General features: G+C 46.4%; 1 protein-coding gene across 1 annotated transcript; it reads right to left on the bottom strand.

The window, feature by feature from the left end:
• Positions 1–3,425: 3,425 nt before the first annotated feature.
• Positions 3,426–4,586, bottom strand: LOC147986436 (putative F-box protein At3g25750). Its single transcript, XM_087542008.1, has one exon. It carries the CDS (start codon positions 4,584–4,586, stop codon positions 3,426–3,428), a length of 1,161 nt encoding a protein of 386 aa, XP_087398134.1.
• Between the last annotated feature and the right edge of the window lie 8,020 nt (positions 4,587–12,606).

Below are 12,606 nucleotides of genomic sequence, written 5' to 3'. Positions count from 1 at the left end.
TGATTTGGCGCTTGTGCTTGTTGTGTCGTGGCCTACCATTGCCGTCCCTGGCTTCGGAGGTCCCGGGTCGCTGGTGCTATTGCTTCTACGGGCTAGCCAGCTGTCTTCTCCCGCGTAAAAGCGGGTCATGAGCGCGGTAAGGGCTGCCATGGACTTCGGCTTTTCTTGGCCGAGGTGTCTGGCGAGCCATTCGTCGCGGACGCTGTGTTTAAAGGCCGCGAGGGCTTCGGCGTCCGGACAGTCTAAAATTTGGTTCTTTTTAATTAAGAACCTAGTCCAGAGTTTCCGGGCTGACTCTCCGGGTTGCTGAACTATGTGGCTGAGGTCATCAGCATCTGGGGGCCATACATAGGTACCTTGGAAGTTATCTCAAAAGGCATCTTCCTAATCTTCCCAGCTACCGATGGAGTTTTCTGGAAGGATGTTTAGCCAGTGCCGTGCTGGTCCCTTAAGTTTTAGGGGGAGATATTTGATGGCATGTAGATCGTCGCCACGAGCCATGTGAATGTGGAGAAGAAAATCTTCAATCCAGACTGTGGGATCCATCGTACCATCGCATGATTCGATGTTTACGGGTTTAAACCCTTCTGGGAACTGGTGCTCCATTACCTCATCGGTGAAGCATAGGGGGTGTGTGGTGCCTCTGTATCGGGTAATGTCTCGACGCAGTCCGGGTGAAGTCCGTATGCGGTTTTATGCCCGGGTGAGGTTGTGCTTGTCGCGCCAGGCCTGATGGCCGGCCTCTCGTGCTGGGGCACGCCCCCTTGATCCGTAGATTGATCTAGTCTGACCGGCTCTATTGTCCAGGTCCTATCGTAGGTCGTAGGTGTATCCTAGAGCCGCTGTTTCTCTGCCTCTAGGGCGAGGTGGTGCGGGTGGGTGTTGGGCTTGAGTTGCCACTCTGTCCCGGCCACGTGGTGGTTGGTCCGGTCTGTCAACCGCATCACACGTTGGCGGTATGGGCTCCAGGGCTTCATCGTCAAATTGTGGTAGTAGCTTGCGCTTCGGGTAACTCTTAGTTGGGCGTTCGAGGCCGTATTCCTCGGCTGCCAGGACGTTAGTTCATCTGTTGTTGAGCAGATCTTGATCAGCTTGAAGCTGTTGCTGCTTCTTTTTCATGCTTCTTGCAGTGGCTATTAGCCGGCGCTTAAAGCGCTCTTGTTCAAGGGGTTCCTCTGGCATGATGAAATCTTCGTCGCCGAGGCTCACGTCGTCCTCGGAGAGTGGTAGATAATTGCGTTCCTCCGAGTCCTCATTCCCTGCTAGCTCGTCAGGGTCAACTTGCCCGTCCTCCCAATCATCCTTTTCGGATGTTGGTTCGATAGGGCCTTCTTGGTCTTCGGCGTTCTCCGGAGTATTATTGTCTCCGGTGCCGGTGTTGCTATCTTTGTCGCGATGCGATTTAGAGCGGCGCTGCTGACGTCGATGCTTTGGTGGTATCTCAGGAGGTTCGTCCTCGACTGGATCCTTCTCATCATCGCCGTCGCCTTCTTTAGGTGTGTCCACCATGTACACTTCATATGAGGAAGTGGCCGTCCAGCGTCCGGTGAATGGCGGGTTTTGGCCTGCTCCTCTCCGGCATCGTCATCCATACCTTTTTTTAGAACATAGACGTCAGGGACGTCCGGCTTTAAATTAATAAAGCCCTCAACATAGGCAGTGTGCACACACAAACAAACCTAACAAACGGAGCCACAACTAGTCACCCATGTTCTAAGGCATGCCACACAAGGCAACGGCGACGAAATAAAGTGCATTACATGGCATTACCAGCCAAATTAACGAGCACGCAAGCTCGGGGGTAACCAAGACCAAAAGGACTGCCCATATCGTCATCCATACCTTCAATGTCTTCTGAGGTGTAATCGAGCATGTCAGTTAAATCCTCGATAGTGGCTATGAAGTGGGTGGTGGGTGGGAAGTAAAATTCCCTGCTTTCAGCCCCTAGTCCGGGCTGAGCGCAACTCAGGGGTGATTCCTCTGTGATGGCGAGGGATCGAATTAAGTCCAAAACCTTGTTTAAGAGCGAGGTTTGGACGGGGAAGCGAGAGTCCGTGGAGTTGGGCGGGACAGAAGTTCCCTGGCCGAGCTCGCATGACGCGGACTTCGAGGGTTCAGAGTTAGTGTCCGGAGAGGAGTCCGACTTTACGCTGATAGAGGGAGCATGGCATAACTCCGGGCCTGCCGGTGATGCTACCCCCTCCGGTTCTCTAGTATCGATCTCTATAGCTGCAGAGAGTCCGGCGGGCTCTAGACTCTCGTCTTTGGACTTGGTGACGTGCTCCGGATCTAAGGCCGGAGAGGTGGTTGGGGCCGCGAACCCCTGGAATATCAAGTCTCCTCGAATATCAGCGACATAATTCAGATTTCCAAAACTGATTTGATGACCAGGGGCGTAGCTATCGATCTGCTCTAGGTGGCCAGCCGAGTTGGCCCGTAGTACGAAGCCGCCGAATACAAAGATTTGGCTGGGGAGAAAAATCTCCTTTGCGGCGGTATTGCTGTGGATGATCGATGGAGCCATCGAGCCTTTCGACGACGGCACAGTGGAACTCTCAGTGAAAGCATCAATGTCGGTGTCAAAACCGACGGATCTCGGGTAGGGGGTCCCGAACTGTGCGTCTTAGGGTCGAAGGTAACAGGAGATGGGGACACGATGTTTACCCAGGTTCGGGCCCTCTTAATGAAGGTAATACCATACTTCCTGCTTGATTGATTTTGATGAGTATAGGGGTTACAAGAGTTAATCTACCTGGAGGTCGTAATGGCTAAACCCTAGACGTCTAGCCTATATGATTATGATTGCCTCTATGAACTAAACCCCCCGGTTTATATAGACACCAGAGGGGGCTAGGGTTATACAGAGTCGATTTACAGAGAAAGAAATCTTCATATCCGAACGTCAAGCTTGCCTTCCACACCAAGGAGAGTCCCATCCGAACACGGGGGAATGCCTTCCATCTTGTATCTTCATGGCCCACGAATCCGGCCCACGTCACATAGCCCGGACGTCCGGGGACCCCTAATCCAGGACTCCCTCACCCCCTACATCTTGAATCATCAGGCCTCTTTCCTTGCCTCTCTTACTATATCAGAATTCACACCACAATAGTTGATGCCCACCGTGGGGTTGCACATGTCGCGATCGATGACACGGGTGGTTCATTCGTCTTCATCGACTTCCGACACAGAGCATATGCGTCAGAATGGACAGAGGTATTTCAAACGTATATAATGCAACTTATACACAAATCCATAGCATCAACCTTGGAAACGTACTGGATGGCTGGAGATCTGCCGCTACATGCTGTCACCGTGCAATTTTCCTTTTCGTACACCATCCTCATACACACATGAATTACGAGGGTAAAGCAATGTAACATCTTTTGTGGTATATATGCCCATCAGACTAATTAATACATTAGCTAGAACAATGTAGGGCAAACCCACATGGGACGATGTTTATGACTCGTCACGTAATATCCTGTCCTCTCGACCCCATCACCAATACTTTGGTCTTCCCTACAGTACATTTGCCCGTCGTTGTCAATTGTAACAAGGTACACCACATCATCGGGCAACTTCTTTGTTGGTGATAAGTTTTCTTCGGAGTAGTAGACATGATTTCTCTCCAAACCATGATGCCCATCTGCCGTCACGTGCACCGCCTTAGACCAATTCACCCCTAAGAACAAGGCGTGGTCACCAAAATTAAGTACTTCTACCCACTTGTACTTGTAAGCCTTGTCGTTATCGGTGTCGACAAGTGTAAAAATCTTGAAGAAGGACTCTCGGTTCGGCAACCACCAACGATCTATTGCCATAGTTGGCTTGCCGTGTAGCTCGAGGAGATGGGCCTCATATACCTGGGTACCGTGGCGCCTTTCGATGGCCAGCGGGTGGCAGGATGTGATGACCGGCGTGCCCTCTGCCTTCATGTCAATCTTGAACCTGATCAGCTCCTCGTTAGGATAGACAAGACCATATAGCTCACCTTTGCAGAATGCAATGTCTATAATGAATTTTTCGCCTAATGTTTTTACGGTCCACCCGCTCTCGTGACGGCCAGATTTACACAGTGCAATGTGGGACCGCTCATAAGCGATGGCTGCAAGGATGCAGCTGCTAGAGGTGGGAGCTTCGGAGAAGATGATTTTTCGAAGGCTGGTTGTTCCGATGTCATCTACGTCTGGAGATGGGCTGGCCTCCACCTCCTCACCAGAGAAGAGATTCACGATGACGAGCTTGCTCCAGTCGACCGCAGCGACCCAGCCGCCTTCGTGTGAGCCCAGGAACCACTTGTCTTCTGCCTTGTCTGGAACGCGCACGACCCAGCTGTCGTCGGGGCCGCACAGCCGCTTCGTCCCGTTGCATCGGACACGCCGCAGCGACACGAGCAGAAGCGGGCGGCCCGGCGGCCGCGGGAGCAGCGACGCGGCGGCTCGCCACCCCTTGCAAACGGCGGCGACGCGCACACGATCGCGCGGGCAGGCAAGCCTGAGGCGGACCAGGCCGAGGAGGTCGTCTGGCAGGTCGGACCACTGCGGCGATGACGACGACTGGGTGCTGCCGGCGGTTGTCGACATACCGCGCGTCCGTGTCTCTCGGTCGATTACGAGCGGTTGGCAAGCACAAGTGGCACTAGAAACGAGAATCGAACCTTTTTGTTGGTGATATTTGTAGCGATTGGGTCGATCTGTTACACCGAGTCTGGTCTCCGATCGTGCCTGTCGCTCTAATCCGAATCGAAAGTAGAGTCCAAACACTTGCATATACAGAGAAGGCAAACCAGGGGAGGAAGCAGGTTACACGAGGATCCGTGACTGCGGCCTCCTCGCCGAAGCATGTCAGGAGAGCCAGCCGTCGCAACTCGCACGCACTGCGGAGACTTTTTTTTCTGAAATAAACGAAAACTTTATTCATTAGAGATAGCAAGTACTCTCTCTGTAAACTAATATAAGAGCGTTAGTAATCTAAACGCTCTTATATTAGTTTACGGAGGGAGTACATCATTTGTGAGGGTCATTACAATTTCATTTACAGGTTCCTCAAATCAATCAGAAATCAACGAAAATTTAGCTAAACTCGCAAGCTTATGAGCTATTTTATTTGCTTCCCTGTTGCAATGTTCGAATCTAGTAGCAATGAAGTCACAAGCATAATGAAAACAATCGTCGAAAATTGCCGCCGCCGCACCCGCCAACTGTCCTCCGTTCTTCATGGTATCAATCACCTCCAGATTGTCCGAGTTAATAATAAGGCACTGCGGAGACTTTGCTGGAAGGAAGCCGCACGCGCTAGAGTCTCGCGTCATCCCGGCAGAGCTTCAGGGTGCGGGGAAGCGAGGGCCTAAAGTTCAACATAATAGTGTCAGTATCAATGAACGCCCGGATTCCAACGCCGACTCCTGCACTCCAAACAAATACTTCCTCCTCCTAAAATTCTTATCGTAGATTTGTTACATACGAATATATAATGTTACGTTTTAGTATTAGATAATCCGTATCTAGACAAATCAAAAACAAAATTTTTGGAACAAAGGACGTACATAATAAGTTTCCGTCTGTCAACCATGTCCAAAACAGGATTATCCACACAGCGCAATGCAAGAACGGATACAGAGGTCTGCTCAGTGCATTCCTCGTGTTCTGAAATGCGTGAGGAGCCAACCCAATAATACTTCGTCAACTTAATCCCAACTTACTATATAGTCCCTCCATAAAGAAATATAAGAGTGTTGAGATCACTAAAGCTACTTATTAGCAACAAAAACTTTATATCTACCTACCTACGTGCGTTTCTCTAATTTTTTCATTCGTTCAGTGTTGAAAATATTTGTTTCTATTCGAGGTGGTACTAATTTTTTATCCGTTCCTCTATTAGAAAAGAAAAAACGCTAGAGTTTCATACATGGGCCGCCCGCAGTGTGGCTCTGCAAAGCCAACCTAGTTATTTTCATGCCATGCAGGTGGGAAAACCCTATTTACGCATGGTGCGTCAAATAGCTGCAAATTCGCACAGGGCGCCCAACTTGGCCTGAATTTTTTTTGTGTTATGCTTCTCTTTATCTTTTTTCGTTTCTTTCTCTTTTTCTTTCCTGTTTCTTTTGTCTTTTTTCCTTTTAAGTTTATTTTTCTTTCTTCCTTTTTTCGTAAATTCAATTTTTTTAATAAAGTTGGTAATATCATAAAATTTTGGATTTAATTTTTATTAAAATGTGCATCATTTTACAATATATTCCGTTTAAAAAGTGTTCAGAAAATTGAAACTTTGTTCTCATTCGAAAATAGTCGCAAATTCGCACGGGGCACCCAAGCTGGGCTGAACCGTTTTTTTGTTCTGTGTTCTTTTTTCTTTTTCTTTTTTTTCCATTTCTTTCTATTTGTCTTTCCTGTTTCTTTTGTCTTTTTTCCCTTCAAGTTTATTTTTATTTCTCCCTCTTTCATAAATTCCAAAATTCCGAAAAAAATAATATCATAAAAACTCAATGTTTTTAAAAATGTTCGGAATTTTAAAGTATATTCCGTTTTGAAAAATGACCAGAACATTAAATCTTTGTTCTCATTCCAAATTGGTTCCGATTTTAAAAAAATGTTCCATTTTTTCTTTCTGTTTTCCAAAGTTGTAGGAGATTTTAAAAATGTCCCAAATACGATGTTTTACTGAAATGTTCGCAAATTTATAATAATGTCCGAGTTTAAAGAAACACATTTTCACAAATTGTTCTGAATGATCAAAATATGTTACCTTTTTCAAAAAATCATAAATTAAAAAATGTTTATTTTATTATAAAAGGTTGTGTTTTCAAATAAAATTGTGAATTTCAAACGTCTCAAATTTTGTTGTCTATTTCTGAAAATGTAAGGATTTTTTTAAAAAAATGGGATTTTCAAAATTATTCATGTTTCCAAGTATATTCACCAATTTATATTTTTTTAAAGTTAAAAACAACAAAAATTGTTTCTAATCTGAAACTGAAGTATCACCTTAAAGATTTGAGCTGGCCATATATTGGTAGGACTCGTTTCTTTGAGTGGCTAGCAACACTTTGTTAGGTCTTTGAGGGCATGATTTCGATCCTTCAACTCGACATTTTTTTGGAATTTTTTGCGACTTACAAACACAGGCCGTCTTGGAGTCTACCAGTGTGCTGGCCCATACACGAACCAATGTGCGTCCCACACGCTATTTTATGCAACTAGCGTCATATATTAGCCCCCATGAAGTTGGCCCAAGAAAAAATTGCTCCGTCGCACATGCAGTATTGGGCCTCAGCCGCACTCCCCTACTGGGTCATCCGAGGGAGCAATTTTTTTTCTTGGGCCAATAAAAGAGAATATGTTGGTTTAGCTCGAATAAAAAATCTGTGGGCACTTGAGCGCTAAAATAATCAAAGAGAATAAACCCTAATAAAGAAGGGACATTGATGTCTGGTTATGCGCTAAATATGCTAATGAAATGAGATTTATGCGCTACAATTAGTCATCCATCCTGTTATGCCATCATAAGCGAGAGTGGTCGAAGCAACCGTGCCTCGAAGGTCGCCGTATAGCTACCAAATAAGGAGGCAGACACAACCCCGAGACAGAGACGGGCCTGGAGAAAAAAAAGGCACGAGTTGGATGGTTGCCGCCACACCGACTAACCCCGCCACTATCAAGATCTCGTGAGAAAAACATGACCTGCGAGAAGACCACAACTCATCTCTCTATCGCGCCGCTATGGAGATCATTTTTGGTGGACATATCAATTACCTCTCCCATTGCTTCTCGCAAAGAAGTATCTCTCCGATTGCAACGCACGGGAATATGTGCTAGTATATTGGTAAAAAGCAAAACTGTCGGATGATCTGTAATCCCAAGGTCATATGCACCCAATGATCAATAATAAAATGTTAAAAAGTTAGTAATTTTTTTAGCAACAAACATTGATGAGTGTTTCAACAGCATGCAAGTTTTAGTGATGGAATGACATTTGTGGAGGTCTAAACAAAACAAGATCGATGCTCCAAAATGCTTTTAAAACTAGTTTTTGTGGAGCATCCATTTGTTTTTTTGTTGAGACCTCCACGACTGTCATTCCATTGCACATAGGTAAAACCTTCATCAATGTTTATTAAAAAAGCAGAAAATTTTCTAAGATATTTTTTTGTTTTTACTATTGATACAGGTGGATATGAGTTCGGTATCAGAAACTTTGTGTCCAAGCTGGAACACTTTTTCACGTTGATCAATCACAGACACCGACAAATTGCACGGTAAAAGCATCGGCAAAAGAAATGGTTGAAATGATTCGTGGCCATTATAGAAGCTTTTTTTTCGAAAGCAAGTAAATTGTGTGCCTTAGCTTTATAGAAGGCAAGGAGTAAAGTACAAGAAAGATCAACAAGCTCCCACCACAACCCGGTGAGAAACAAATCTGACTCAAACTTCACCACGCACAAAACAACCACAACGGATAAGAGCATGTCCTAAACTGGTCAAACAAAGTCGTGTCTCGACCAATGCCGATCACCTCCAAAGAGCAATGAGTCCAAAAAAAATCTTCTTGTCAACGGACAAACCACCCTTGAGCACCTAGAAGAGTTGGCAGGTGGGTGGCGGGACTTGGCCATCCCCGAGAAAGCCATTGTCTTGGACTCACCCGCGACGGCGCACATAGAGCCCTTGCAACACAATCTAGAACAACGCTGAGCACCAAAGAAACACAACATAGAACCTCCAAGGCATGTCTCCAAAAAGGATGCTCCCAACAGAGGAACAATGCAGGTGCACTAGAGGATGCCGAGGAAGATAAGAGGATTTCTAATAAGGAATCAGCCAGCGCTTCTATATGTATGTATTTGAATAAGCCTATGTCGATGCAGGATATAATCCTGCAACTAATTAGGATAAAGCCTCTCTCGAAGTATATTTAAGGGATGAATCAAGAATCCATTATATCTTTATTCAAGTTGTTTCTACAAATGTTTGTTCAGTTTTGTAGGCTGAAGCACCACTCTATCTCATTTTCTCTGATTGCTGGACTTTGGTAGTAGTGACGATGGTGAAGGACCTGATACGACACCCGGGTGATTGTAACTTGCGACCTACTCTTACTGATTTCTTCAATCTTGTCTCTGGTCTTGGTTCTTACATGATTGAGCACATTCCCAGGAACAAGAATCTTATGGCTCATAATCTTACATATAAAGCTTTCTCTAGTAGAACTCCCTCTAGTTGCAATCTTCTTTGCAGCAAAGGCTCAAGCTGTAACTCCAATATTGCTTTTGAAGTCATCTCTTTTTCTAGAGCAAACCTGGTCTCTATACACTGCCTAGGTTGCTAACAATAAAACACGGAGACCTCTTTATAGGGTTGTTTCCTGCCAAAAGAAAAAGAGGAATGATGCCATGGACGTCACCATTGCTGATCCGGATCTGAATTTAGGCTTTCGCCAGGAGACAACAAACCAAGTGAGAGAGATAGAGCGCGCGAATGAGGTGCTGACACACTACATCGACGCCTCCAAGGAGGGGGAATGACACCTGACTAGGTCATCTCCTAGCAGGTAGGCGCACGGTGACTTAAACCTAATAGAAACCCATGGGGGCCAGGCCCACATTCGTCAGATACCGGTATACCAGTCAGAATGGTGGAGGTTTATTCACTGGGGCCAGTCAACCACATGGAGATTCACTTGGAACGAAAAGAGCACAATTCCACTAGGGCGTACTTCACTCGGATAGGAGCACCTCAACGACCAGGTGCATTAATTAAGGTGTTACCGCAACCATCAAGAACTTGCATTATTTCTAGATATAAGGGCACTCATTACTACGACTAGTGGGGACGCATTACTCTTGAACTTTAAATCACATGTAATGTAGCATGTGAGGGGGATATCAAACTCTATATAAGCTCCCTTTCAACACCTAGCTACAGGTTCGAAACATTTGTACTCAGAAACTCATAAGCAAGAACACTCTCCTTGGAGAACATGGCCTGAACCTCTATACTTCCTTGCATCACCCCATGCATCTCGCGTGATCAGGCCTCATTCCTCCCGCTCTCTTATTATCAGAATTTAGACCATGATAGTTGGCACCCACTGTGGGGTTGCACATATCATGATTGATTACGCAGGTGGTTCATTCATAGCTGATCCCGGGGGGAGAAGATCTTCTTCGGGTTGATCGGTTTCATTGCTGATGATTTGACTGGCTCCCCGAAGCCCCTCTAGATGCCGATTCTTTGCCCGAGTGCAACATCACACATTGTCGTGCTGATGACTCTGGCTTGCTGTATCACCATCCATTCGTCTCGTATCAGGCGGCAGGGTGGCTCGCCGTTCTTCGACGCCACAAGAGCTCAGGCAAGCCGTGTCTTCATCATTGGACTAGGCATGTTGTAGCGTTTCAGGCTTCTTCACAGCAGGTAGAAATGATCCAACACTCAGAGTCTGTTCATGATCTATTTGCATCTATTTACGATGGTGATGATGAGAGCTGCGAGAGCAGTGGGAGCCTCACATCCGTTCCAGAGGTTTTCATGGCCAATCCACCACCCAGGATGGTCAATCCACTCGCTGCGAGGGAAGGTGAGGAGTAAGGTAATTAGAACACACAAGATGGTGCTGACACCGGCCATGGATATGGTGGGGTCCTTGGGGGCAGTGGCGCTCGTGGCGTTGCCACTACTCTCACTCGGGAATAGTTGGCAACTTTGTCTCGGGAAGCATAGCAGATGTTGCAAACCCCAATCATTATGACAACCCTTCAGAGAATTTATCTTGAGGTTGTTCGTTTAGCCACTTTGGCTGAGTGAGAGTGCTTGTCAGTTGGAGCAGAAATTGATGTAAGGGCAAGAGATTCTAAGCACCAGTAGGCATCAAAGGTAGCCTTTCCAAAGAGCTGGCACTGGCATTTTCTAGATATTGCGCACACCCGTGTAGAATTTGGCGGCTGCAACATGGATTGTTGATGCAATCCAACCTTCCGGATAAGCAACAAAGAATATTCAGCATGTGCAAGCATTATTGAAGGCATCTTTGGGGCAGAATTCAGTTGTGACTCACTCAGATAAGCGGATACATTCCAAACTGGGTTGGACCAAAACCACCCAGTCGTATTATAGTGCTCATGGAGCTAGAAGGCCAGCAACATCTCCACCGCCAAGAGGAGTAGGTCCCCCTCACTAGCATGATGCACCGCCGCTTTGTGGAGATCCTGTTCCACCAGGAAGCGAATATCAGTATCGCAACTGAGTGAGTCCTCCTCATCATAATCCATATCCGCCCTGGCAATATGATGATGTGCCTTGTTATAGTGAGGATCGAAGGCGGGGCACTCGTCATCGTTAATGAGATGACTTATACCCTCGTGGCCATCGTGGTTCACCGCACAGGCATGATGAGCGGCCATATGAAACTCAGTCTCATCTAACACAGTCACGAGTGGATCGTGGTCGAGCAGAAAGGGGAGACTGCGAGAGAGATTACCCGAGTGGATCGAGGTCGAGCAGAAAGGGGAGACTGCGAGAGAGATTACCTGAGTGGATCGAGGTCGAGAAGAAAGGGGCGACTGCGAGAGAGATTACCTGAGTGGATCCAGTTCATCGGGTCCCAGATGTTTCAGTCGGTACATATGTTCTGCTATAATTCCGTAGAATTTCAGGATGGCCACTAGAATCAGCAAGTATAGCGGTAATTCCAAACCAGAGACATGGCTAGATGACTATCAGGTTGTAGTCCAGATCGGTGGTGGAAATGATGATGTGGCCATGAAACATTTATCATTTATTTTAGAAGGTTCTTCTCGAGCATGGTTTAATTAGTTGCCCCATATTAGTATCTACTGCTGGGAGGATTTGCATCGAGTGTTCATCAATTTTTTGAAGGCACTTACAAGCGACCTAGTGGCTTGGTCAAGCTACAACATTGCGTCCAGAAGTCAAATGAAACTCTCAGAGAATACATTCAAAGGTGGACCGCATTGCATAACTCAGTTGAGAATGTCACTGAGCATCAGGAAATCAAACAAGGTGTCTGATTCAGAGAGCTTAGTTTGAAGTTTGGCCAGTCGGATGTTTATTCCCTAAGATGAATGATGGAAATCACAAATCTCTATGCTAATGGCGAGGACGATAAGATGAGGAGCGGCAAAGGATGCGATGGTGCCGACAACAACTAGTTGGGCCAAAACCACAATAACAATAACAACTGGAACAAGCATAAGCCCGAAGGCAACAGAAATGACGGTGGAGCCGATTTGGTGGCTCTGGCCAGTCAGGGGGAAGGAAAGGGCCAGAAAAAGGAGTGGGTTCCTAGGAAGGTAAACACCGGAGACAACATCCTGGACAAGCCTTGTCAGATTCATGTTACCAAGGATGCATAAGGCAACCTCGTTTATCCCAAGCATACCATTCGGTAGTGTAAGCCGTTGAAGAAAATGGTGTCTAACAAGTAAGTACCATCTAAGAGAAAGGAAAGAGAAGACGATGATGAAAATGTCACACTAGCAAGTGGATTTCCTAGGGAGCAGAGAGTGCTCTTGATCTTCGCTGACACGAGTGCAAGCGAGTGCTCAAGCGGTCCAGGTGGGAGGTAAATGCTATCGCTCCAGCGGTG

Source organism: Triticum urartu, chromosome 2A, assembly GCF_056163025.1.
Source record: "Triticum urartu cultivar PI428250 chromosome 2A, HENAU_Tu73, whole genome shotgun sequence".
NCBI classification, from domain to species: Eukaryota; Viridiplantae; Streptophyta; class Magnoliopsida; order Poales; family Poaceae; genus Triticum; species Triticum urartu.
The sequence above is the reverse complement of the archived record's forward strand: the minus strand, read 5'-3'. Positions and strand labels throughout refer to the sequence as shown.

Bases quoted from the DNA above. Each gene is read 5' to 3' on its own strand.
- LOC147986436 (XM_087542008.1), bottom strand. From the start codon at position 4,586: ATGTCGACAACCGCCGGCAGCACCCAGTCGTCGTCATCGCCGCAGTGG.